Consider the following 25536-nt stretch of genomic DNA (forward strand, 5'->3'; position numbering starts at 1 on the left):
TAAAAAACAGATGTGAAGCGAGTTAAAACTTGACATAGTATTTTGGTGTTTTTTAATGTAGACTGAAACAAAGAAACATGATATTACTGTCCTAATTTAAGGACAAATTGCAGCTACATTGCAGCATTGATGACAAGTTGAACAAAATCCACACATTCAACAACAAATTCTAATAATGGAAACATAAAACACAATGCTACTCGTTAATTAATCAGTGATTAAATTTACAGAAGTTATACAACAAATAGCACATGTCAATATGCTGCAATTCCATGTGTGAGTAGTAATGTGACCTCAGTCACAAATATTAGACTGCAAACGAATAAATAAAACCCCATTAAATTAACATAAATATGGAGTGGTCTAAAATACAAATTTAGATTAGAAAAAAGTTTTTGCAAACATAGTATTTTAAAAAAAGTTCAAACACTGGTTCATATGATCACTTGCCACTTTTGAGGTAATAAAATCTCACCAGGAATCAAAATTACACAACTTTGGAATGTGTGTCAGAATATTTGCGCATTTGCTGACAGAGCGATTTGTGCTGAAATTAGGTTTCATGCTGTACTCACCCCTTACAGTACTGCAAAAAGTCATATACCACACGTCAAAACAGCAAATAAGTGCACATAATTCATTTTCAGTATTGGCAGGAACAGGTAACATATTTAACAGAAAATCATACAGAAGCCTCAAAAACTGAATGTAGTTTTAAATGTTTCATATATTTTGTATGATCTCCTTTTACCTTTATTACAGCTTCCATTCTATTTTCACTTTCAGTGATTCTGATTTCTCAAAACATCAAAAGTTCAACCATCAAAGCTTTTTTTCTGTTTTTCACCATCCAAGTAATTCCAAGCACATCCAAAGATGTTGCGGCCTTGGCTCTGGAACGGTTGTCGATTGTTGTGAGAACACCAGCAGCTTCAGCAGTTTGATTTGATCAAAAGATTATTTCCTGTCTGTTTTATTTTCTCTTGATCAGCTCCTCATCCCTTTAGACCCACAGGGTTGAAGTGGGTCTTCTCACAGAGAAAGATAGACAGAAACCAGTTGAGCTGAAGAGCGCAATGGTTGTTATAAGTTCCATTTTTGTTTTGCTAGTGGATTATTTTCCATCCAATCCCCTCAGATATATCTCCAGAGAAATGAATCAACTTGCATTAAATAATTGAAGGGTGGTCTCTGACTTTTGCAGAGTACTGCACATGTCTCCTAATCTCCCTTGCAAATTCAGGTTTACAGTGTTAATACATAATCAAGTTCACATTCAACTGCATTAAAATATCTTCATTCGAAGTGACCACAATTTGTTTCTCAGATCAAAAAATTGTGTGCTCTGGTTTAAAGACACCTGGGTGAAAAGTGCTTTTGCCAGCACTGCTTTGTGCTTTCATGTCTTAAACGCCTTTGTCCTGCTGCAGAGTTTGTGTTTCTTACTACATTCTGTCATCGTGTGAGCTAGTCTTAGTGATGTTTTCTCCTGATTTCTCATTATACATGCACATAATCAAATTTAATGCCTAAACTAAAAGGTGTTAAATGGCAAAGATGGCAAAACACCTACAAAAGGCTGAGCATTTCTGTGCCACAGAAATCTAAACGAACAGAATCTAATGAGGTTGGGTATCAAAATTCAATACTTCTAGGGTACTGGACTGAAATACTACAATACTAGGTGAAATCATGTTCATGAAATGTACACTTTTTTATGGATGAAAATAAAATTACTTTCGATTGTAAGACAAATGCTTAGACCAAGGTTCTTCGAATCTGATTCTGGAGCTGCACAGTTTGGTGATTTCTCTACTTAAATGCACCAGATTAAACTAATCTGTATTGGTAAGTTTTGAAAAATGTTACTGATACCCAGCCCCACTAAGGAGTATACATTGACTGTTAGCACAAAATACTTACACTCCTAAAATATTACAACAACCATGCACACCATCGTGTACTACCAGAATTAAGACACTGCTATGAAATAAGCTTAATACAGTAGCTAAAATAAGACTTAGTTATCTAGGTAAACTGAACAGCTGCCTTCACTCTGCAGAGCATGCATTGTTTCAGTGTAGGCGTAAATAGTAAAGTCCTATATTTGGTCCACTGTTACTCCAATGGATTTCACCATTGGACATGAAACAAACCCACTATCTGTAGAACAAATGATCTCTCCAGTGAGCTGTATTACATCACTTCCGAACTGACTAAACAAGGTTCTGAAAGAGTAAGTTTGTAAATTTGTTACAAGAACAAATTTTACTTTTAATATACACATGTTCACAGTGTTGAAAACCTCTCTGAGCTAACTGCAATGACAAATGTAGTTGGAAAAAGGGTCACTTAACCAATACATCATACAGAATATAGCTTTAATGGTCACTACGAGAGGATTGCAAGGCGCTGTGGACGTGATTAGCATGCTAATGCAAATGCAGATTGTCTGCTGATGTTCTAAGTGGTGAACTCCATGGTGAAGACCATGTTTCCTTTATGGTTTTAAAGAAATAGAATGTGTTAAAACAGTTCCACTGAAGTAGTGTCATATGAAATTACAGTACAGCAGAAAAATAAATAAAAAGAAACAATTTCAAGTAACCTCAGGAAATCTTGTGATGGTTGAGGGCTTCTTTCAGTTGTGCTGCAGAGTTCATTTTTGAGGGCTTACAGTGATGTCTCGCGTGATAAACTTGAAGAGGACTCCAGCCTTACGCCGTTGTTTACCTTCTCGGAAGCGCACTCTGTAGGAACCTTAGAAAGGAAAAAAAATTAATGGGTGCTTTTTTTAAAAAAGATCTTCAGAATCAGAATCAGAATCAGAATCTCTTTATTTCACCAAGTATGTTACCCATACAAGGAATTTGTCTTGGTGAGAGCAACACGTATGACAAGTAACAAAAAACACAGAACACAGTCTTAAACTAAAGGAAAATGACACTAAACAATAAATAGGGTAGGGGATAAATTAAAAAAGTAAAAAGTACTAAAGGTAATAAAGAGCTGAAAATATATTTACAGAAAAGAAAAGAACATCTGTACAGGTGTGCAAATAGTCATAGTGCAAAATAGGCAGAGTGCAAAATAGCTGTTCAGTCCGGTTTGGTACAGTTCAGTTGTAAGTTTAGAGGTTTACAGTGGGAGGTGACCACTGTGATTGAGGAGCGCTACAGCTCTGGGGAAGAAGCTGTTAGCATGACGTGTTGTGCTGGTTTTGATGGACCGCAGTCTTCTACCCGAGGGGAGTGTCTTATACTGACTTGTTCAATAATCTTAAATAAACATCTTACCCAAAATGCTAATAGTTAAAGGTAAATGGTACCTGTATGCTTAAATCGTTCTAACTAACCTATAAGGCTCTAGTTTTAAGATGGGATGGGAGAAGTCATTACATGGGAGATACAACGGGAGATACAATAGCTGGAGCCACTACTTTTTCACTCCACTAGATGGCACTGGCAACGTTTTTTTGTCTTTCCCTTTCCAGAGAGACCCAACAGCCTGTCAATAAGTTTACATTTGTGGTTTTGTGTACTCTTGCAAGTGCCAAAATGTGAGTAAAAAAAGAGCAAGTGAGCAAGACTTGCATTCAGTTAAACAGCTGCCTCCTCCATTTTTTGTAGTAAGTACATAATCACAACTTGCTCGACCCTTGTCATGTTTGTTGTTGTCAAACTAGTGGATTATTTGCTTAACATCCATACCAGCATAAAGGACGCATGGAAGCATGTGGGCAATGACAGTGTGTCAAACTAACGTATTCATTTTCATACGTAATGGAAGCATAAATGAGCCTTCAGGTATCTGTTGCTGCACAATGTATCAATGAAAATAAACAGCATAGAAGTGAAATATAGGCATGTTATCTGGTCCATGCATTGAGCTAAATGTAATAAGAATAAGGAGATCATTCTTACCGGTTGACTTTTGCTGCTGCCCATATTGGCTCCATGTCTTTTCAGCTCTGATTTTATTAATGCTAAAAGCAACAATATAAAAATGTTAAACATACATTACATACACCCATGTGCAATATATGCACAACACAGTGTACCATATATACATAAATCCAACATTTTACAGTAGGAGTGGATGATATGGAATAAATCTAATAATATATATATTATAATGATACTTCAAGGCATTGGGAATGGTCACCATAGGCTCCTTGAGTCCCAACTAGCAATGTTTTTTTCTGTAAAAGCTTGGCTTTTCCTGTCAGAAAAATGTGTGTGCCTCACTAAAAGAAAAGGTGCTTTAGTAAAATGTTCATAATACACAATGTTAAAATAATCATTTTTATTCTAAAATTTCTTCTGACATCTGATTCATTAGACATGACAAAAATAAACAGCACTTTCTTACAGTGTGCTGCAGTACATCCGCAATTAATTTTAATTTTGTCAGATCTGTGCTGTAGTTGCCTCTTACTTTCAACCGGTTTATTTGATTGTATTGTTTTTAAATAGAATATTATTTAAATATTTTTTAAATATTTTAAAATGCCGATTTAGCTTATTGATGAACAAATAATACCATGTATATGACTACTTTGGGGGAAAATATGTGTTGCATGTCTTCATTTAGCTACACAGTTTAGCCATCAGCCAATTTAGTAAAGAAATCAAAATCAAATTCCCTTGCAAATCATTACATTATGAAGGAATATTGTCATAATGCCCAACCATAGTATGCAGTCACCTAATACAATAACTTTTCATGAAATCGCACCTGTTAGAATAATGCCAAGGAAAATCCAGGCACATATAAAGATGTTTCCAACTTGTGGGTTGTAGTCCGTGGTGAGCTTTCCTTGAATGAAAGTGAAAACGATTCCGAACACCTGGAGTTTGTGAAGCCAGACAAACAGGTTAATGCATGACAGAGATCATTGGCCAAAGGAAATGTTCACTGGAATTGGATGGCTGGGCACTCTTATTTCTAGAGGCACTTTAGTAAAATTTATGCAAAAGAATGTTGCCTGGGGCAGCCATGGCTAAAGGCCACAAGAGAGTATATAAAAAATGCCCTGCGCGCTATGGGTTTGTTTGAAAACCGAATGTATTGACAAGTAGGTTTCCTATGTAAATAAGGCTACTAAAGATTCAATTTATTTTACCTGAGCAAATGCATTGAGAAGACCAGATGAAGTACCCTCAGATTCAGGATATGTTATTTCGACACCAAATTCGAAGCCAATGGGCAGGTAGCCAGTCATAAAGAACCTTTAACACAGAATGAAACATCATGATAATGTCTTAATTTATGACAGAAATAAAAACAGGGCAATGAGTTTTACATATCTATTATGTAGACATTTGTAATGCAAAAGTGCATTTGAATGTGTGTGTCACCTATGTGTTTAAAGTCAACCTGCTTAAAATAAGCACAATTTAACACATTATATTACTGAAAAAAATCACATTCCTTCATCGAAATAAAATTATGTTTGTCCTCTGTATTCTGATTTGCCTAAATAATCATGCACAAGGAGTCATGGAATGAAAATATGAATATTGAATAATGAATATTCTCGATGAGAACGCTCCCTTTTTTTATTTGTATAAAAAAATGTTTGTGACACAGAACATGATACGACTGAAAGCTGAACCCTGAGACTTTTAAATGCAATTCTGTGGCTTTTAATTCTCTAACTGTAGTTTTGAGGTGCTTCAAACAACAAAACAAAATGGATTTAAAATGACTCCCAACATACCCCAGTGCTCCAGCAGTGAAGAAAACCACAAGCAGGCATTTCAAATTCAAAGTGAATGTGAACACCAACATTCCACAAAAGGACAGGATATACACAACCAGCGTAGTCATTCTAAATGGGCAAAGAGAAACAATGATTACCATACATTCTGCTATCAAGTCTTTTTCTCTTTCCTGAGCCTTCCCTTCTTATGGCTAGGCAACATTCCACACCTACAAACATTAATTAATATTCATTGTTGAATGGAAAATTCTATGTTTTGGCCTTTCAAACGATGACTGGCTGTGGGATTAACAGTAAGAAGGGTTAATCGTCTTTGTGAAAAGTTACTTTCAACAGAAAATAATGAGCAAACACAGCCATGTGAGAAATCTCTTTATCTTTAATGTGATATAGTGATATATCATGATGTGATACAGATATTGACGTTGACATTTCCAGCTTGTGCTCCATTCCTTTATGTTTTTAAAACTGAGCTCTGCAGTGAAAGTTTATAGAGTACCTTCTAATTGTGTTTAGGCTTCTTACTCAATGATAAACTGGTTGCTTGCTGTTTTCTTTCCTCTTTTCTCCCTGTGTATACACTGTGGACTGTATGTCTGCTTACATTGTCCATAAATACAAAAACAAAATGTGACATTGCTATAAGTGGCATGTAAATCCTCAAAATATATTATCTTTGCAGATAGAATATGAAAATTTGCAGAATATTCATGTTAATACATTAAAATACAGCTTTCATTGATTTCCTGTGTAGAATTTTCACATTAATAAAAAACATCACATCAACACAGTTCTCAACAAAATTAAGAAAACTATCAAATATTTTATGTGCATGGACCCATTTCCTAAAAAAAAATCTATCTATTTTCTTCTGCGAGAAGCAACAACATACTTGTAGGTTTTGGTATAATCCAGCCACAGTCCGCAAAGGATGGAGCCCACCATTCCAGCTACCACCAGGGTTAGACCAATTCTACCAGCATTCAACTCCTCTCCCTGAAAGCAGAACTCTAGTAAGTAAAGGCAACATTTTACTCTAACATTTTAACTGTCTAAATGTAACAAAAGTTGCAAAAAAATTGTTTAGAGCAATCTGATTATCTAATGGGGTAACACTACAGAATGAGTGTATAAGTGATGTCACATGTTGGGCACTCTTAAGAGACTTAAGTTGGTGGAAAAGCCCTTAGATCCCAGTGTCAGTAGGTCAGCTGACTTGGTCCAGCAAGGCTGTCTAGCTAGCAGAGTAAACATAGAGAGCTGTTTGTCTGTCAGCTACTCAACAAACTTTGCCTCTTTCTCATGAGTACCAGGCATGCGTGAAGAAAGTGGCTAATGAACTGCAAGAGCACAGACAATGAACCTGTGACCAGATTCATCCACTGATACCAGCGTATATGCCTCAGACAGGATTTCACTTCTGAGCTTCTTCAATGTGTGTGTTTACATTCCCATTTACCCGATCAGTCATTGAGGTCAGCAAATAATAACTCACTTTGTAATAAGCAATGATCATCTGATTGAGGAGTGTGGACACTGAATAAAAGGATCCTGTCATGATGCCTGAAAAAAAAGAGATTCATCAGTTCCTTGCAGAAAAACTAATCTTCCAGATGATACTGCATGGAATCAATAATATAGATAATAAGATTGGAGAAGTTGCATGTATCGCATTTGTTTGCAATGATCCTCGTAAGCAACAAATTCTTTACATAAAAGAAAGTTCTTACATGTTTACATAAAAATAATACAGCATTTTCAACACAATTACATAACACACAGTTGCTTTCAGCACCTGCACACAGTCACCTGTTTCAGGTTTTCTTTTCTTTTATTAATCACTTATGCATACAGATGTATGCACCAGAAGCAGCAGAAAGAGATGAAGTTAAAAACACTGGCGTATACCTTTAAACTGTACACTAACATGCAGGCGAAGCAGCTCATATGTATCTTACCATAACTAAGCAGGAGCAAGATGAAGGCCTTGTTTCTGAAGAGATTGATGATGGACTTCTTGTATGAATAGTCTTCTGTAGGGCTTGTGGGAAGAATGGCTTGAGCCTGACTAGGCGGCAGTGGAGGTCTATCCTGAATGACTGAGACAGAGACAGAGGCAGAACATTTGAACAAAACAAATATGATAAATACTTGACAGGTCAATTGGTAATGTAATTACAATCGTACAAAGTAAGCACAACAAATTCACTGTGGATATTCATTTCTGAAGGCAGCTCTGTTCATCATTCTGGATGATTCTAACATTTCTTACTACCACACATTATTTGAAACATTATTTGAAGTTGCATGGTACAAGGATCAATAAGGAATGGGGTTTTTGTGTGGCAATTGACAATATGCCATGTGTTATGATAGGTGAAATCAGGTGAACTTTGATTATTACAGATTATTATTGTGGTAAGACTATGAACATTGATTATTACAGCCTTACTGGACATTGCTGCATCTCCATTTTTTTCTGTTGCGCATATATATATATATATATATATATATATATATATATATATATATATATAAATTGAAACTCCTGATACTAAGCAATAGTCTACACAATTTGCTCAACAGCTTCTATTTTCTTATTTACTTCTATTCTATCTCAACTCTTCTATTGTTCTCTCCAACAGCGCAGCTGGCTGCACACAAGACATTCCTTAAAGACCCCGTACCGATGACTGTCAAAATGAAGAGCAGAGTTGAGATGGCCGCGGTTCCGTAAAACATGATGCCTATGTTGCGACTCATCAGCTCTTTGTCTTCTGGAGTGTTCGGAACCAGCACAGGTGGGAGAAGGAACCCTATGGCAACGCCCAGCTGAGAGAGAGGGGAAGGGAGAGAGCTTAGTTATCAAAACATGTGTGCTGACATCACTTTTATCTGTATATAACTAAATAACTTCCACATTGTTATATTTGTACAAGTAAATAGTAGTATATTATTATAGTAGTACAAGTAGTACCATAGTAGTTACAAAGTAAAAGATCAATAATACAGTAATCAGAGCAGTTCAGTGCTTATGGTTAATTCTCATGTTAGATGAGGCCTCTGCTGTGTTTCTTTCTGATTCAGATGAAACATGATAAGACTGGGCATACTAAACAAGTGCTTCACTTTATTTACTTGATTCAAATGTGCACTGACATTTTAATATTCCAGCTAAATTGATAATTGTTTTGTACAAATAACCTGCATATCTGATCAAACAATTTCAATATATTCCCATACAATCTGTTGTCTGTTTGTACTAGCTGTATGAATAAAATAATTTGTTGTTTTGAATTTCTTTGAGGGTGTACAGAAATGTTAACACTAATCTGACTGTGTGGAGGATTGGGGGGGGAGGGCAAAGTAGAGTATCAGAATAGAAATAGAGGATATACTGTATGTCAAGATATTTTGACTTACATTTATTTGAATCATGTTACACAGGTAGGTAAATGTAGTGTACATTGTCTGGCCCAAGGACTGGATTGGTGTAGAGTGGTGTGCTTGAATGGCTCAGATTAGTTTGCTTCAAGGATGGTGGTATTGTTACCCACTGCGCTACACCAACCAATAAATGACCTGAACTGTGCGATAACATGTTGATGATGAAATTGCATGAGATCACGTGTTTTGACCAAAAGTACATATACATACATGTGTGTTTTATGTGATCTTATTTAAAGTGAAATGACACAGGTCAAAAGGCTGTGTAAAGTCTGGAAATGAACTACCAGCAATCTACAATCCTAGATCGTCTGAACAGGAAGGACCTGAATAAAGTGCAGAGCTGTGCACCAGTATGATCTGAAACCTACCTGGTTGCCCAGCACGGCCGTGGCACAGGCGGTGGAAACTTCCCTCGGGCCAAACCACACCGATGCGATCCTGGAGGGTAGGCCGAGGATGAACACCTGGGCCACGGAGCACACGACCTGGGCCACCATGGTGACCCAGAAGAGGTGGGGCCCGACGCTGGCGCATTTCATCCAAGCGCCCACGCAGTTCAATCCGGCGCCCAGCAGCGCCGTCACCCTCAGCCCCTTCCAGTCCAAGAGCCAGGTGGCGGGGAAGATGAGCGGTACGTAGCACACCATGTAGACCACGGAGAGCCAGTCGATCATCACGTTCGTCACACTGTAGTAGTGCGTGAAAATGTTAGCGATGATGCTGTACTGGATCCACTGGAAGGCGTTGACGAGGGAGTACAGGCTGAAGATGGTCAACACGGCGAACCGCCGGCAGTACAGACTCGTTTTGGGGGCTTCGCTCCGCTCGCTGGGAAGCATCGCCTCCTCCTCGTCTGGTGGGAGCTCCCTGTCCGCCTGCTGCTTCGAGTCCAGTGCAGTCACATGGATCGCTACGTTCGTGAGGTCCTGGTACTGTGAGTCGGTTTTGTCCGCTGAAGCCGCCTCGCAGGCAGGAACGTGTTCCTGAAGCAGCTCCCCCGCCACCATGATGCAATCAGCTTCCCCTCCCTAACATCCACAATGTTCATGCAACAGAAACTACATTTAATCCTTACATACACTCAATCGGCTTAAAGTGGACAATAGGACCAGCACGCATGGCTCGCCTGCGTGGCTGAAAACGACCCTCAAAAACGGATGTAACTACACCGTTGCTGCTAGCACGGCAACGAACGGAGTAAAGAGTAATAGAGGCGGCGCGGCTTCTAGGGGCACATGTCTTCCGTAGGCACGGTTTAGACATCCGACTTCGCAGGGGAGGTGGCTTGGCTGCATCATCTCAAGCATTTATAGCGTACGCTCAGAGATTGCCCGGTTCAGCCTACCATTTTCTACAGCCACCTGTGCGCCATGGTGATTGGCTGGCAAGATCCCACGTTCTTGCGCTGGGATTGGATAGTAGTCGGCGGGCCCGTTTACAAGAACGAACTACTGTCCAATCCGAGCGCAGAGGCGGGGCTTTCCGGTGAACGAGTGTGAAACAAAAATGATGCGCTGCGCTGTCAAAGCCTTCCGATGCGGACGAGACCAATGAGGCCGCAGACAGGGAGGGTTAGTGGGGCAGTTAAAAAAGAGCTGAACCGCCGAGACTGTCCTCATATGAGTCACGGTACGAAATTCCATTAAGATACAGGTATAACGGAGTGGTGTAGCGAATTTAACGTAATTAATCTCACAAGTCTTTAATAGATATACTATTCCTTTGATTATATCGGTAATGAGACGACAGTCCTTTATTTAGTCCAATTTAACATGCAGCTAGCCTCCTAAAAAACGAAAAGAATGGAAGTAAAGTGAGCAGTAATATGGCCATATGGTATTTCCCTGACACTAATCCATAATCTCGTTTTAACCCAGTAGATATCGTTTCGGGCTATAGGTAGGCTGTTAGCAGTGGTTTCTGTTCCTCCCTCCATAAAATCAAACATTTGTCCTACTGTTTAAATCCACCCAAACCAGATTAGGCCGGTGTTTAGTTTCGTTAGCCTGTTGCCAAGGACGCCGAATCTCAGGTTACCATGGAGCTTAATTATCGCCAATCAATCGCTCTGAGCTGGAGCTGTCCTTGCCAATTTTGGTAGCCTCTAGCAACGCCGTTAGAAACAACGTTAAATGTCGAAGTCAAACGCAGAGGAGCTGTATGCACTGAACATGCGGAGAGAAACGTGGTGCTGTGTGGAAGCGGACAGCAGAATCTGGGAGCGGGCTCAGAGGAGACACTTCAACTGTCACCTGCGAAACACCTGCGACTTCAGCGCCCTACAAACGGCGAAACCCGAGGAGCGATCGGCCTGGGTGGGAACTCCTGCTCGACATCGCGAGAGAAGACACTTTGAAGAGAGCTGTAAGCTGTAATGCTTTGTGTCTGAAGCACTGACTGTGTACGTTTATGAGGACGGGACGCAGGTTTTAGAGGGGGAATCCTATTTTTATCAAAATATGACACTCAAGCGGGGATCATAGGAAGCAGATATTCAAACAGTTTAATGGCCTTAAAATCTACATATACAGCTATACATGGGTTAAGGCACGCAGTGATTGTCAGATAGCTGTCTGATGTTAAGTACATTATTTTACAACAGGGAGAAGTTTTGGCCTACATTATTTTTCTTGTCTTTCATGGTGGAAAAGTTCATTTAGGGTGTTATAATGGAATATATCGATTCATTGTTTTAGATAGTAAGTAAAATCAATAAAAAAAGTAAATGGCTTTGTTCACACCATATACACACATTGTGTGTTTAGCTATATATATAGCTATATATATATATATATATATATATATATATATATATATATATATATATATATATACATACATACATACACACATTTCTAGATGCCATTCAAGTCTAGTCTTAGAAATTGTGATATCATTAATGATTTAACATATACTACTCCCTGCTTACTCAGGGTCTCGAAAAGTGTGTTTAGAAAGTGAAGTGTTGAACTGGTAAGACTATCCTGTCCTTTAAATCTTTTAACATTAAATCTCCTTTAAGGCCTAGTAAAATATTTCTTTATTTTCCCCTTTACAGATAAAGCACATCTCAAGTAAACCACGGAAATCAAGGTCCAGAAAGCATGAAGGACAGTTACAGAGCAGACAAGCACCATTAAACAGTGTGAAATACACTTTAATTCACTTTTCTTTTTTTATAAGGTTGTGTCAGAGCACATAAATACAAACCATTCTGTACCATTATTCATATTCTCAGTACTGAGCAAAAGTAACAAATAAAAAAACACTATATATTTAACTTGGGAAATAAGCATAAGGCATTTTGTGTGGTGACCTCAGCAACGGCCTCTGTAGATATTCCCTTCACTTTTGCAATGTACTCCAAAGAAATGGTAATATTTTTTGGCTCGTTCCTCACCTAGAGGAGTGTAGAGAGAAAATCAACTGTTAACTGCAATTACTTCACTAATGAAACATTGACATGATATGACGATGCTCAAGTCATGACATACTTGTTTTTCGAACCCGAGGGCCGGCGAGTCTGTCTCCAGGCAGATGCGTTCCAGTGGAATCTGTTTGATGAGTTTGGCTCTCTGCAATGGAAGAAAACAGCATATGACTGCATTAAGTCAAACAGTTTCATATGCAAGCACTTGACTGTGTGTTAGCTCAGAAAGTCTTACTGTGTGACCAGTAGCCATATTATCTTATATTTAAAAGAGCCACAAAAACAGTACTGTGCAAAACTTTAAGGCATCCATAGCACTTACTCTTCTTTAAAACCATTTTTCTGGGCAATACATGTGACTTCACTTACTTAAACAACATACATCACATCTTGGGAGATAGTCTGAAGAAGTCCAAGCACACCTCATTTAGTATAATGACAACCTACTTAATCAAATCAGGTGATACCATAGAAATTACTGGGGTCCCATCTAGTCAATCTATTCTAATCCCTTTTGAGAAGTATTGAAAGTAGAACAATAGAACAGGATATACATGCACCTATTGGCACCATGCCTAATGCCAGGCCTGGGCTAGAGGAGCTCAAACCCTTTGAGTTGTGGAGCAGTGGAACTGTTCTTTGAAAAGATGGCACTCCATCCAATACTTTTGGGATGAGTTGGGGATAAGTTGGGGATGAGTTAGTTTTGTTGGCACATTGGAAACCTATTTATAACCTACTTATTTCTAATATCCACAGGTGAATTACCTTTACATCTACATAATGCTTCCTATGTTCACATAACCCTAAACTGTTAATATTCATTTTCTTTTTTTACAGCATTGCTTAGAACTGTAGTTAACTTATGGCAGAAGAGGCTTTGTTAGAGAATCACATGATTGAGCATATACATTGAACTGACCCTAAAATAAGACATTTTATCAGATACACCTACCATATACCCTGTATGTGCAAAGGTTTATCGACACCTGCTCTACCAACGCTTCTTCTGGATTCAGATGAAGAGTAATAATATGGTCTACCCACTCCTCTACCTTTCACTGCAGTAACACCTTTTACACTGTACTCTCTGAACTTGCTGAGAGGATCTGATTGCATTTCTCCACAAGAGCATTACTGGGATCAAGGTCCTGGTGTTTACAGACACTGTACATGTTGACCATAGGCTGTGCACCTTATTTTAGAGCATCTCATGGTATCTGCAAAGTGTTTTGTTTGTTTTTTATGGAAGTGACCAAAATGATCAGTTCGAAGGGTGGCTGGATTGCTGAAGTGACTGGATGCTTATGGACATAAACACAACACAACACAAAAAACATACTTCTAACCTGATCGTTTCTGCTGACAGCAGGGGGAAAGGAAAAATAGTATCCGGCCTGAAGCCCCTCTATTGCCACAGATGGCCTCCCAGCAAAATTATGTAGGAGTGCGTGTCTAATTCCTAAATGTGAAAAAGGCCACAAAAGACTGAACATTGATTTGTAGATGTGTAAATGAAGACACAAAAACTCTTGGCCTGTAGAACTTACCTTGCTCTTTCATTGTGGCTATAGTGACCTTGGCTGCTGAGCGAGAATGCACATTCCTTTTTTTAAGATAAGGCAGGAGCAGTTTTATTACACAGCAAACAGGCAAGGTTTAAACACACCACAGCAATTCCAAAGCTGTTTTGCACACACCGTTACTGCACATACAGTACTCTGCAACTATTCAAATTGTTTAAAAGCATTTATATGATCAAGATTGTACTCGAGATTGTAAACTATATCACATTACACCAATTTCAAACAAACAATTATGCCATAGCCATATTAAATGTTCTTCAATTCTTGTTTTATATAATTATTTAAGTTGTCCATCAGCCAACCTGACCAAGACAAGTACTGGATGATAACTGCAAGATATACTAGGCATCCTTAAGAAAAAGGTTTACAAATGACAATAAGCACATATACAATAAGCACATTGTCATCCATAAAATCACTATTTTTGTATTTTGTATTTTTAAGATGTTTGTAAAATATATATATATATATATATATATATATATATATATATATATATATATATATATATATATGCCTATTTAATAGTGCTATATTTATCTTATTTATCTTATTTAGCTGTATTTAATTTCTTCTATTTTCGCTTAATAAACACACATTATTGTTTCCATTAGGTAAAGAAACAGTTTTCAAACAATAATTATATTTATTGAAGAAAATATTGGCCTATTAGTTTCACAATTGACCATTAACATTAATTTAGTTGCTGATCTGTGTTCCATTAAACTACACACAAACAGCATTGATTACTGCCACAACCTAAACAGAACCTCTACAGCAATTTGAAGGTTTCAACAATACAATGAGATGAGAAAATTGCTAAAATATATTCATTTGGAGAGTGTGTAATGCTAATGTTACTCTAGAGAACCACACTGAGAGCCATTACCTTCAGACTCGTTAAACCAGTGAGGAAAGCAAAAAGTAAGTAAAGCTATAAAGTAAGTTAAGCTATTTGCTAGATGTTGTTGCTAGTAGAGGTGGCACAAAGTATTTAGTTTTGTCTTATGTTCTCTTGTCTAATATTGCATTTTGTATGATCTGAAACCTTAAGTGTCACAAGATGCAAAAATAGAAGAAATCAGGAAAAACTGTTTAACACCTCAGTATGCAACTTATCAGGGCATAAATTCTATCCATAAATCCATAAATTCTAACTTTAATAAGTATGAAAGGATAATGGCTTATGGCTTATGGAAATATCAAACATTAACTGTGAACCGCACACTCACACAGGTAAATCCAGCTCTTTGGATATTTCCAGTTGCTTTTTAAACACTAATAACTGTTCATTGCGGTCCTGAAGAGTAAGTGCATACCATGGGGTAAAGTCAAGTCCAATCTGGATAAAGAAAAAAATACACAACATGTTAAAAAGGTTACAGTGTTAGAACCTAGACAGCCTAGCCTTTCTACCAACAATAAAGGCCTACGAGATCAGGATACCTTTAAGAATAAGCATTTTCATATCATCCACTTATCATCATCATGTACAAAGTTACAGTAACAGATAAGATCAGGTACTCATTACTTACAGAGGATCATAACTTACTACTATATTTTTATTCTATTTACTTTCTTCTCTACTAATTTCCTTAGTAAAGATCACAATCAACTCTCCTGTTTTGCAATTGGGAAACTGTTTACACAAACATTACAAAGTGTCTGATGAAATCATGTGCTAAACACTGTGATATGTCTCTGTAAAATGGGATTATGCAGAATTCTTATCTTGGATGATACAATCTAGGAGTCAATGGTTATTCTATGTACTCATAAAAATATATGATCTTTGATATCTCACTGGTTTTACTAGTGTCTGATCCTGTGTTTGTATACATATGTTAAAAATGCTGATGGCATATACTAACAGTAGCAATGCCAATATGTGTGCATGGAGAACCATAAGCATGAAAGAGTCCATTATGTTTGCCAATGTTTTTGCCAGGATTTTCTAAATTCTTCCACCTAAACTGTTTTCTGTTTACACTAAACTGAACTGTAACATAATTGGGCTTTGGCTTACTTTGTTGGCATCATAGTGTCCCTATGACGTGATAAAACACACAGTATGACGTTACACCCATTAAGTTGTGTGACTACAAAGTAAACCTGTTGAGACAAAAGAGCTTTTGGACATTGTACTTGTACACTGCCACTTTCATTTCTGTAAAAATGGAAACTTTACAGTAAAAGTTATTTTTTGTTTTTACTTGTCAATTTGTTAGAAACACATAAAAAAACAAGAATGGAAATGTATATTTGTTTTATAATGTGTACCTTATGAGCCTTCACTACTTAGAATGAAAAGAAGCACATTCCAATTCATTTTAATTCTTCCCAAAGGGTAAATCTGTTTTACTGTTTACTATTAACACATACCAGACCTTACACCTACTACTACTACAGCATCTGCACAGTTCTACTCTAATGTGTACTTTAAACACCAATACAGGCTCAGTGTAGATATAGAACAGTGATACTAAAACAAGGTGTGGTCTCCTGGAAAACTTTAACGTTTGCTTTTGTTATTCATTTCTAGACTTTTTCATGTGTCAATTACTATGCCAGTTTGATACAACTGTCTAGTTCGCAGTTATTAAACTCATATCTAAAACCAGAGAAAAATCTTTATGAAGTCTTAGGCATCTGAGAAAATTATCTTGATTCAGTATCCTCCAGAGCTGTATTTGTTGTTTTAAACTAAATCAAAGATGTTATGGGACCAGTATTTTTAAAAGCCACACAAAGTATATGAAGAAGCTTTAATAATATTGTCATAAAGTAATGAACTGATGTTACTTCACCTCACCCACAGCAACTATGTCATCCCTAAACATTTGGAATAAAGGAAGAACTGGCTCCAAGTCCTATGAAAACAAACAAAAAGGGTATCAGTGACAGCAATGGTATGCAAGATCCATAAGAATAATAATTTACTTCACCTGAATTCTCACACTGTGTAGGGCCTGTTGAGAACCTTGAAGTGGGTGAATTCCAACACATGGAAATACAAGGCCTGGGTAACTAATATCCAAAAGAACAAAGTTACAAAAACAGCTGTATGTTTGCATTTGCAGTTTCAAAGAAACTTAAGACCTCCTACAAATAGTGAAGTGTGTTATGCAGTTCTCAACATGTCAAATCAGTGCCTGCACTAAATGTCTAAAAGTATTCAGACATCCTTCCTGATAATAGACTGGGGCACCATAGATAAGGTTAATACCGAGTATAGGCTAGAGAGGTATAAAGAACCCCCAACGTTCTGCTATGAAGCAGTGGAACTGTGTTTCAGGTTTCTATCAGTTCTAACCATTGATTTCAGAGGAAACAAACACTACATTCTCAACCCACCAATCAGTAACCATTCTCAAGATCAGCTTTACCAGAGTTTTGATTTACATCTGTTTCTGTCAGTATACAAAAAACGAATTGTCTCTTTAATTGCAAAGCATTGCCATGGTTTTCTCAGTGCATACTGAGGGTTTTTCACTTTTTTGCCTTTTGGATTTGCCCTACTGTTTTAATTGCATGTTCTTTGACACTTCTCTTTTGGATTACCCTTTCATTAATAAACCATTTGGTTTTACATCTAGGAGTATCTGGTTAATTCACCCAGCATTACAGAAACATTGGAAGAACAAGTGTCTACAAGCTTTTGGATAATACTGCACCTTTATTCTAACCCCGGTGTTATAATATAATATTTGCATATATGGCAATAATGGCATTACCTCTGTGAAATACTTACATGCTTGACAACTGAATGACTCTTTCAAACTCGCTGGCTCCTTCCGTAACTACAATTAGTGCTTTAACCCCAGCCTTTGAATTACATGAGTTACTGATCAGTATGACTTGCAGCATTTGGGAGTTTCAATCTGCAAACCTAATGCTCATTGATGTGATTAGGGACTTACCTGTTTTGCTCTTTCAACAACATCATTTAGGTCCTGAAGAATAAAATAAAAATGTAAAATTAAACTGGTAGCTTCTGATTTTGTACAGCTTTTAGTCAGCCACTGATTGTGCAAGTTCTCCTACTTAGAAAGATGAGAGAGGTCTGTAATTTTCATCATAGGTACACTTCAACTATGAGAGAAAAAATCAGAAAAAGAAATCCAGGTAATCATAAACAAGCAAGATTTCTGTCTCTCACAGACCTTCTAACTTCTAAGAACATCATCATCTACGAGCACTTTTAAATGCAAGATGCAATATCCATTCAATACAAATATTTAAAGTAATTAAACAAAGCAAACAAGCCAATAGTTCTTAAGCAACTCGATAAGTCTTTTGTAATGCTGAATCGGAGTAAAAGGCTAACAAGTAAGTTTGCCTTATGCAAAATGCAAAAGTTATCACTCTCTTACCTTAACCATGTTAAACAGGCCTGCTTATGAGATATCTGACAATGACACGCTGTTATTTATAAAAATGGACAAATATATGTTGCTAAAAACAGTCGCAGTATCTTGAAGTATGAAATGTGTCCGTAATTTGGTGCACTTCTATCAATACCAGGCATCATATGTCACATAAGCAAGTCTATCTTAGATTAGGAGCCCATATGGATTTCAAAACACACCACTCACTGGAACAATGCTGCAAATAGAGCTTGTTTTGAATTCCCTGTTCTGTGATGTTAAGAAAACCAACTTATTGACATTTAGTCAACAGGGACCTGATCGCCTTTGACAAAGGCCAAATTGCGATGATTGGTGAAAGTGGAACTTAAAGGAAGAAATTGCAAAAATGTAACATAAGGGCCCTTTAACAAGTACATGTATGATGCAAGTGTTTGAGGATTTAGGCATTGCATGCTGACGGTTTTGTTGGTGGTAACTGGTCGAACATAAGCTTCTATTACTTGTTAACTACAGTATCACTTTAAACTAGGAGAGTTTAGTTTTAACTCACCTGGTTCTATTATTCATATGCTCCTAAAGGGCATTGGTCAGGGCATTGATACTAATGTATAAATTATACTAGCTAAATTTGAAACAGGGCTGCACACCCCTGTTTTAAATACAGGACAACTGTGCAGCCTCTGTACTGATTTTCTTAGGTTCATGATCGTCTACTGCTGGTGTGGTTGAAAACACAGCATAAGCTGGTTTATGACAATCTGGTGCTAATGTGATGCTGGTTGACTAGCATACCAGGGTTCAAAACACAGCATTAGCTGGGGTATGCTCGTCCGGTCCTGGTTAACTAGCAAACCAGCGTTTTAAACACAGCAAACACTGTCAACTTCCACTGATATCAACTTCCACTGCTAGTGACAAGCATCCCCGTGTTTAAAATACATCAAGCTGGCTTTCGACTGCTGTAAACAAATCTAGACCCCTTACGTTTCTCTACAATGCACACTTTCAACATATAACCTCCTGAGTAACTTTATAAACATCCAACATATCTAAAATTAGCTAAATACACTTTGTAAATGGATTATATTTTATATCCTGTATTTAGTAAACAACTGGCAGCTGCTCCACGGCACTGAAGGGACGCCGCCAGCTAATTGAGTCATATAGCCATATGGCTCTATCTTACCATTACACTTTATCTAGCTAGAAGTCAAGCGCTAGGCAGAAAAGTTACCGTTCATTCATGATTACCTGGACGAACTCATTTGCTGACAAGTGGCAGTGGCTGTCTACCAGATGTCCATCCATTTGACTATCAAAACAATGCAAACGAATCCACACGACAAGTTAGCTAGCTACATTATTTCCCGAGATCATTGCAAGATCATTGGATTATTTCTTATATGACCCTCAAATATTAGCCATCTCTTTAAATTCTATGTAAAGCAGATGCAGTTCTGTGGTGAATCCTCTGCGTTAAGTCGTAAAGAATCAGAAAAAATAAAAGTGTGCGGAACGTTTTAGGCGGCACTGTTTCTTGGTGGGCTTTATTTTGGTGGGACACGTCATTTTGAACAGTTGGCGGCAGAAATGGAGGACAGAGTTGGAGTATCAGATCCGGAGAAAAAACACGATTTCAGAATACACGTAAAGTCAAAGAGGCATGTTACTAACCAGCTAACGAGGTATAAAGATTTGCTTAAAACGCTTTTCGATGGACAGTCTCAACTCAGCGAGGATGACAAGGCAAAACTGTCGCAAGAAATGCTTATGGTGAGACACATTATCAGAGCCATGTCTTTTCTTATGAAATAGCTACTTAAGCTACAGTATCTATGATCAGGGTTATACCTGTTATACAGCCTACCTAAATTATACACCTAAACGGCGATTAGATGTTGGCTTTTTTCGAAATAAAACACCCACGGGTTTCAGTCCAGGTTGCAAAGGGAGACGCTTCTGAATTCACTGCCTGTGTTTGTAACGCGAAAGCATTTTTATATGTAGCTATATATTTTAATATTTTTATCCTTGAATATTAAATGTTGAGAATGCAGCTGTCTGTCGCTTACGCTTTGCAAGTCGCTAAACACCAAACAAAGCAAAATTGAATGCTGCCTCCAAAAGCTGTCGGAAGTGTCGTGTTTACGAGACAGTCCTTTTAACTAGTGGGAAACTCGGATATTCACTGAGGCCAGATATTTTGAGTTAGATAATAGTTGAGGGGTCGCGTCAATAAAAACGCAGCTAATTGTATTTTAAACTGTTTTTGATTACTTGTTAGTTATTTAGTCAGCAACACACGAACATTTGACTTCATTTTACCGTTTACTCTATGGCACTTGAGAAAACACATTCCACAAATACAAGTAAATAAGGACGCTTCTTACTGTATAACAGTATTACTCGTTGCTTAACCTCTTTTTTTTTTGTTGAAGCAATACTAAATATGCTTGCTCACTTTTGGTGACAGAAAAACACAAGTAATCTTGTGAAAAAAAGGGGGGAAAAAAGCAGCATCAGTTTTCTACCAAACCCACTTGAACAGAAAACACGTAGCTAGTACTAGGGCTGGGCGATATGGTAAAAATCTTGTAATACACAATATGAAACCTGAAATATTGTGATGCACAATATTTATCATGATACATGTAATCACAGACAAAATACATTAGTAGCGACAGTTCAGACGCTCTCCAAGGTGGAGATTTCTGTGGTCGTGTTGACGGGGACAACGCTTACGACAACGCTGACGTCAAAACACGTTTAGTGTTACTCTCCAATATAATAACGTGAACAACATCAACCATAAAACTACAACCTCTACACGAAGATAGCAGAAAGATTTCAGACTTCAACATATGAATACATGTAAATAAAGTCCTTTACGAATATATACTGCCCTATTTAGATTTAGAGTATGTAATTTTGTGACACTACGTAAGGAGTGAGGGTTAGGATTAGATCTCTGTCGTCTTCCTTTTTCGTGTTGTTTTGATGTCTCTCCGTGAGGTACTGTCACCCCGTGGTAGTTAAATTGTCGCTTAATGCCCTTTAGAATTTTGAACACGTGGTGCAAGAAAACCTCGCTGTTGATGGTTTGTCATGGGAAGAGGCAGCAGACGAAGACGGGGAAGGTATGTAAACCAAGTGATTGTCGCTGCACAGCAAACTATAGTTTCAGTATGTAGCTCAGTATGCTTACATTTTAACTGGTAAAACAACGTTTCAGCTTTAATACGTAGTAATAATAACGTTAATGTAATTACAGGATATTTTATATTTTGTGACTCTCTAGAGTGTGAGGTCAGTACATTGGATGATCTGTTGGACGAAAAGATTGTACAGACTACCAGGAAACGCAGCATTTACCCGAAGAAAATTCTTCCATACGTTGTGCGGTCTTTGAAAGCTGAACGAAAACTGATGGTTAGTTATTTACTTGTCAAAAAACTGTAAAATAAAAAATTGTGTTTTGTATGCTGTCTTGAAAGTGATGTGTACCACATCTATCCAGCCACTAGATGTCATCAGAAAGACGTATGTTTCTAAAATATAGGCTTTTAGTTATTCAAGTTATTCAAATGTCAAAATGTGGTGGTCATCATTGCATTTCATACCGTTTCTATTTGGTTTAGGGTTTGTTTGACAGCACTATTGTGCCACAAGAAGTAAAACGAGACCCTGCTCAAGGTAAGCTCTCATATGTTTGTAATTTATTCATTACTCAAATGAAAAAGTTGAGAACTATAATGCAGTGCTGAAGTCCAGTGCTTTCAAGTTCAAGAGTCCCTCTCTTTTTTTAAAAGACACCATCATGAATAACGTGTCTGCTGCTGCCCCCGGGATGTTCAACCAAGCCTCTACAGTAATAAAGGTCAGTGCTGCTTACTGATTCCATCGAGCAACTTGATGCATTTTTGTTCTATACTTTAAAAATAACACACAAACAGTTTGGAGGTATTCCACTTTTGATTCCTTTAAAAAAAATTCTCCTGTTCTCTGTCCTGGGGTGACCGAATTCCACACACTGACATTCTCTGAGTGGCCAACACCATCTGCATTGAAGCAGATTTGGCAAACAACCGTCGCTGGGCGGGCCATACGATTCGTATGCCTGGCTATCGTCTTCCCCACCAAATACTGTATGGGCAACTAATCAACTCAAAACAAGGTGCTATAAGGTCAAGCCATCTTGAGGCCCTAGCACTTAACTGGTCAACCTGGCAAACCACCTGTATCAAGGCAGCAGAACAAATAAACACCATCTTTCTGCAGAGGAGGACTGTAAGACTGGCCCAATGACGCCAGCGAGCAACTGGTGTGACCCCAACATCAGGGTACACTTGCTCCACCTGTGGTCGAGTGTGTGACTCTAGAATCGACCTTCATAGTCACCCCCATTGGACACGATGGACAGCTAAGAGAGTTGTATTTTGTTATTAAAATAAATAAATTATTCCTAATTCTAAATCGAATTAAGTTTTGTTGAGTCGTATTGAACTGCTAAGTAATAATGAAGGGGCAAGAAGCTGTGTATTCATTAATAACTTGTCTCTTTAAGCTGCATCTACATTATTTGAATTACATCACAGGACAATTTACTTAGTTAAGTGACAAGTGACCCAGGACTACTCATACCCTAGATGTAATGGAAATCAGTGGAACACATAGACCCGTTAACAAGAATGGGACAAAGGGGCGGTTTGTGAGAATTTGAATGTTTGAGTCTTAATTTCAAGTTTAACAAGCAATTTGTCAGAAAAACTTAAATAATTCTGGTTAGGTCTGAATTATCATTGAGAGGATGTTAGAAGATGGGTTAATTGTGACCATGAAAGGATGCAGAAGATCAGATGATTAGTGGTTGCATTTTATATATATATATATATATATCACACACACACACGCATAAAAAGGACACCCCATATAAATCTTTGTTGTTGTTTTGGTAAACACCTATGCAGAAGAACTACTTTTGGTTATTTAGACATGTGTCCGTGTGAAGAACCTTTAAATTGGTAAAGAATCTTTATATCAAATTATGTAAAGTCACACTTGAACATCTCTACTTTATGGAACCAAAAGTGCTTCTTCTATGGCATTGCTCAAAACTATTTAAAACACCTTTTTCCTAGACATTAAAGATAATTTACAAAATGTAATCTATTAAAAATTGTATTTTGTTGAGGAAAATGTCACCCCCACACTTATTACTTCTTAAAGCATAAAATTAGAATCAGGTGCAGCACGTCAGCTGCAGATGATTTAAAGCCCTGATTTTGGAGGAGGCTGTCTTATTTAAACCTCAGACATTTAGTTTAGTTTGCTCTTGGTAAAATAACTGTTATTAATATGGTGAGATCCAAAGAGCTTTCTGAGGCATTCATAAACAAGGTTTGTAGATGCATACAAGTCTGGGAAGAGGTTTAATAAATCTCAGAACGCTAAGAAATCAGTCATTCCACTGACCGCTAAATTATTTCCATGTGGAGGACATTTAAAAGAACTACCAACATGGCCAGGTCAGGCCATCCTAGCCTGTTCATCCCTAGAGCAGACTGCAAGATGCGTAGAAGTCTCCAACAATCCAACAAGTCACCCACAGGTAGCTCTTGCTGCAGTTAATGTAAAGTACAGCCTCTACCATCAGCAAAAGATTGAACAAGTTCGATTTTCATGGTGGAAACTCTTCTCTTAAAACAAAAAAGCACCATCAGGGAAAGACTAGTTTGCCAAATAAACACAAAGACAAAACATTTGGGCTGATTTTTTTTTTGGTTTTTGGCAGCAGCACATTGTCGATTATTGTCAGTGTACTTAGTAACTTTTACATTACTAATATAGCATTTTTGGTTCTGTAAACTAAAGGTTTGTTTGGTTTGTTATGTGCAGTCACTGAAAGCTCTGAAGCAGACAGCGGAGGGCCTGCACCAGGTGCTGAACATGCAGCCCTCAGCCGAGACGTTGGAGGTCTACAGAGAGGTATTTGGCAGCTCTAATGGTGAAGCCTGCCCAGTCCTGTGCAACAGGGGACCTTCTACCAGAATGACCATCAAAAGAGCTGTATCTGAGACAGAATACAGCATGGACTACGTCCCTATGCCGACGACTCCAGCTGCATTGGCTGAAAATAACTAAATCAAAGACACAATTGGTTGTTATTAAGGGAGTCAGTGTTGATTTCCCAGAGTAATACTGTATGAAGATTGTTCACAAATGTATGAATTAGTAGATGATGACCATACCTATAGGTTGGCTATTTTTTTTTAAATAAATGTAGTAAAGTATGACATGTATATCTGTCTTAAAAATGTAATCTTTAGATAGTGTTTTCTTGGCATCTGCCAAGCCCAGATTTATTCATCAGATGGCTTGTCTTCAACATTTCTAAGTTCAGCCATGTAAATGTTATGCTGTGTTCTCTTCACTGGCTTCCTGTAGCTGCCCGCATTTGATTCAAAACCTTGACGCTGACCTACAAAGCCAGTCCTTCTGTACTTGATGGCAATGGTCACAAGCTCAAGTGCAGTTGGATACCACCTCGGAGGCACACTATTTGCAAGGCTGGAAAAGAAACTGTACTGTCATCAAAGCACAAACATAAAAATGATGTTTCTGCTTTCCAACTGGTTCTACATCAACTGGTTCTACATCAACTGATGTGATGCAGAAGGAGTCAAGGAAATGTGGAATCTCTGCTTTAAAGTGTGGTGGTTAATCTTTGTAGGCTGTTTTAATTGCAAAGCCATTTGGTAGGAATCTTTCTCGAATACACAGTATGATGGACTCCATAGGCAGTTTGGAAGTGGAGTTTCCATTCCGCTGCTAATGTTTGTCAGTGGCAATTGCATGACTTTGTGCTTTAATTTATCCCTGTTAGCAATGGGTGTGTGTTTTATAGGCTGTGCTCAATCGTACTGTATGGCTTTGTTTAGTTCCACCTGCAGAATGAGATCCAGAGACTTGACTTTG

At 37.8% G+C, this 25536-nt stretch overlaps 4 protein-coding genes across 6 annotated transcripts; 2 read left to right on the forward strand and 2 right to left on the reverse strand.

Annotated features, from left to right (window-relative positions):
- Positions 1-35: 35 nt before the first annotated feature.
- On the reverse strand, positions 36-10479 carry flvcr1 (FLVCR choline and heme transporter 1). Its single transcript, XM_072680323.1, has 10 exons — positions 9544-10479; positions 8413-8557; positions 7684-7824; positions 7221-7288; positions 6618-6721; positions 5723-5833; positions 5126-5231; positions 4738-4849; positions 3924-3985; positions 36-2760 (listed from the first exon to the last, which is right to left on the reverse strand). The coding sequence occupies exons 1-10, from the start codon at positions 10180-10182 to the stop codon at positions 2674-2676; spliced, it is 1575 nt and encodes a 524-aa protein (XP_072536424.1). The 5' UTR covers positions 10183-10479; the 3' UTR covers positions 36-2673.
- Positions 9589-12455, forward strand: spata45 (spermatogenesis associated 45). The gene is made up of 2 exons (XM_072680369.1): positions 9589-11539; positions 12234-12455. Exons 1-2 carry the CDS (start codon positions 11308-11310, stop codon positions 12251-12253), a joined length of 252 nt encoding a protein of 83 aa, XP_072536470.1. The 5' UTR covers positions 9589-11307; the 3' UTR covers positions 12254-12455.
- Positions 12317-20049, reverse strand: tatdn3 (TatD DNase domain containing 3). 3 transcript variants are annotated; one of them, XM_072680337.1, is made up of 10 exons: positions 19813-20049; positions 18112-18144; positions 17943-18016; positions 17137-17218; positions 16999-17061; positions 15424-15533; positions 14156-14211; positions 13955-14067; positions 12670-12750; positions 12317-12575 (listed from the first exon to the last, which is right to left on the reverse strand). In XM_072680337.1, the coding sequence occupies exons 1-10, from the start codon at positions 19867-19869 to the stop codon at positions 12444-12446; spliced, it is 801 nt and encodes a 266-aa protein (XP_072536438.1). In that variant the 5' UTR covers positions 19870-20049; the 3' UTR covers positions 12317-12443. The 3 variants fall into 3 exon arrangements, with proteins under 3 accessions (XP_072536438.1, XP_072536448.1, XP_072536457.1); XM_072680347.1 differs by lacking the exon at positions 17943-18016; XM_072680356.1 differs by lacking the exons at positions 17943-18016; positions 19813-20049 and adding an exon at positions 18236-18279.
- nsl1 (NSL1 component of MIS12 kinetochore complex) lies at positions 19885-25201 on the forward strand. Its single transcript, XM_072666114.1, has 8 exons — positions 19885-19907; positions 20011-20023; positions 20086-20334; positions 21620-21698; positions 21860-21990; positions 22200-22254; positions 22371-22438; positions 24457-25201. The coding sequence occupies exons 1-8, from the start codon at positions 19885-19887 to the stop codon at positions 24700-24702; spliced, it is 864 nt and encodes a 287-aa protein (XP_072522215.1). The 3' UTR covers positions 24703-25201.
- Positions 25202-25536: the final 335 nt, after the last annotated feature.

The sequence above is a fragment of the Salminus brasiliensis genome, chromosome 1, assembly GCF_030463535.1.
Source record: "Salminus brasiliensis chromosome 1, fSalBra1.hap2, whole genome shotgun sequence".
In the NCBI taxonomy this organism is placed as follows: Eukaryota; Metazoa; Chordata; class Actinopteri; order Characiformes; family Bryconidae; genus Salminus; species Salminus brasiliensis.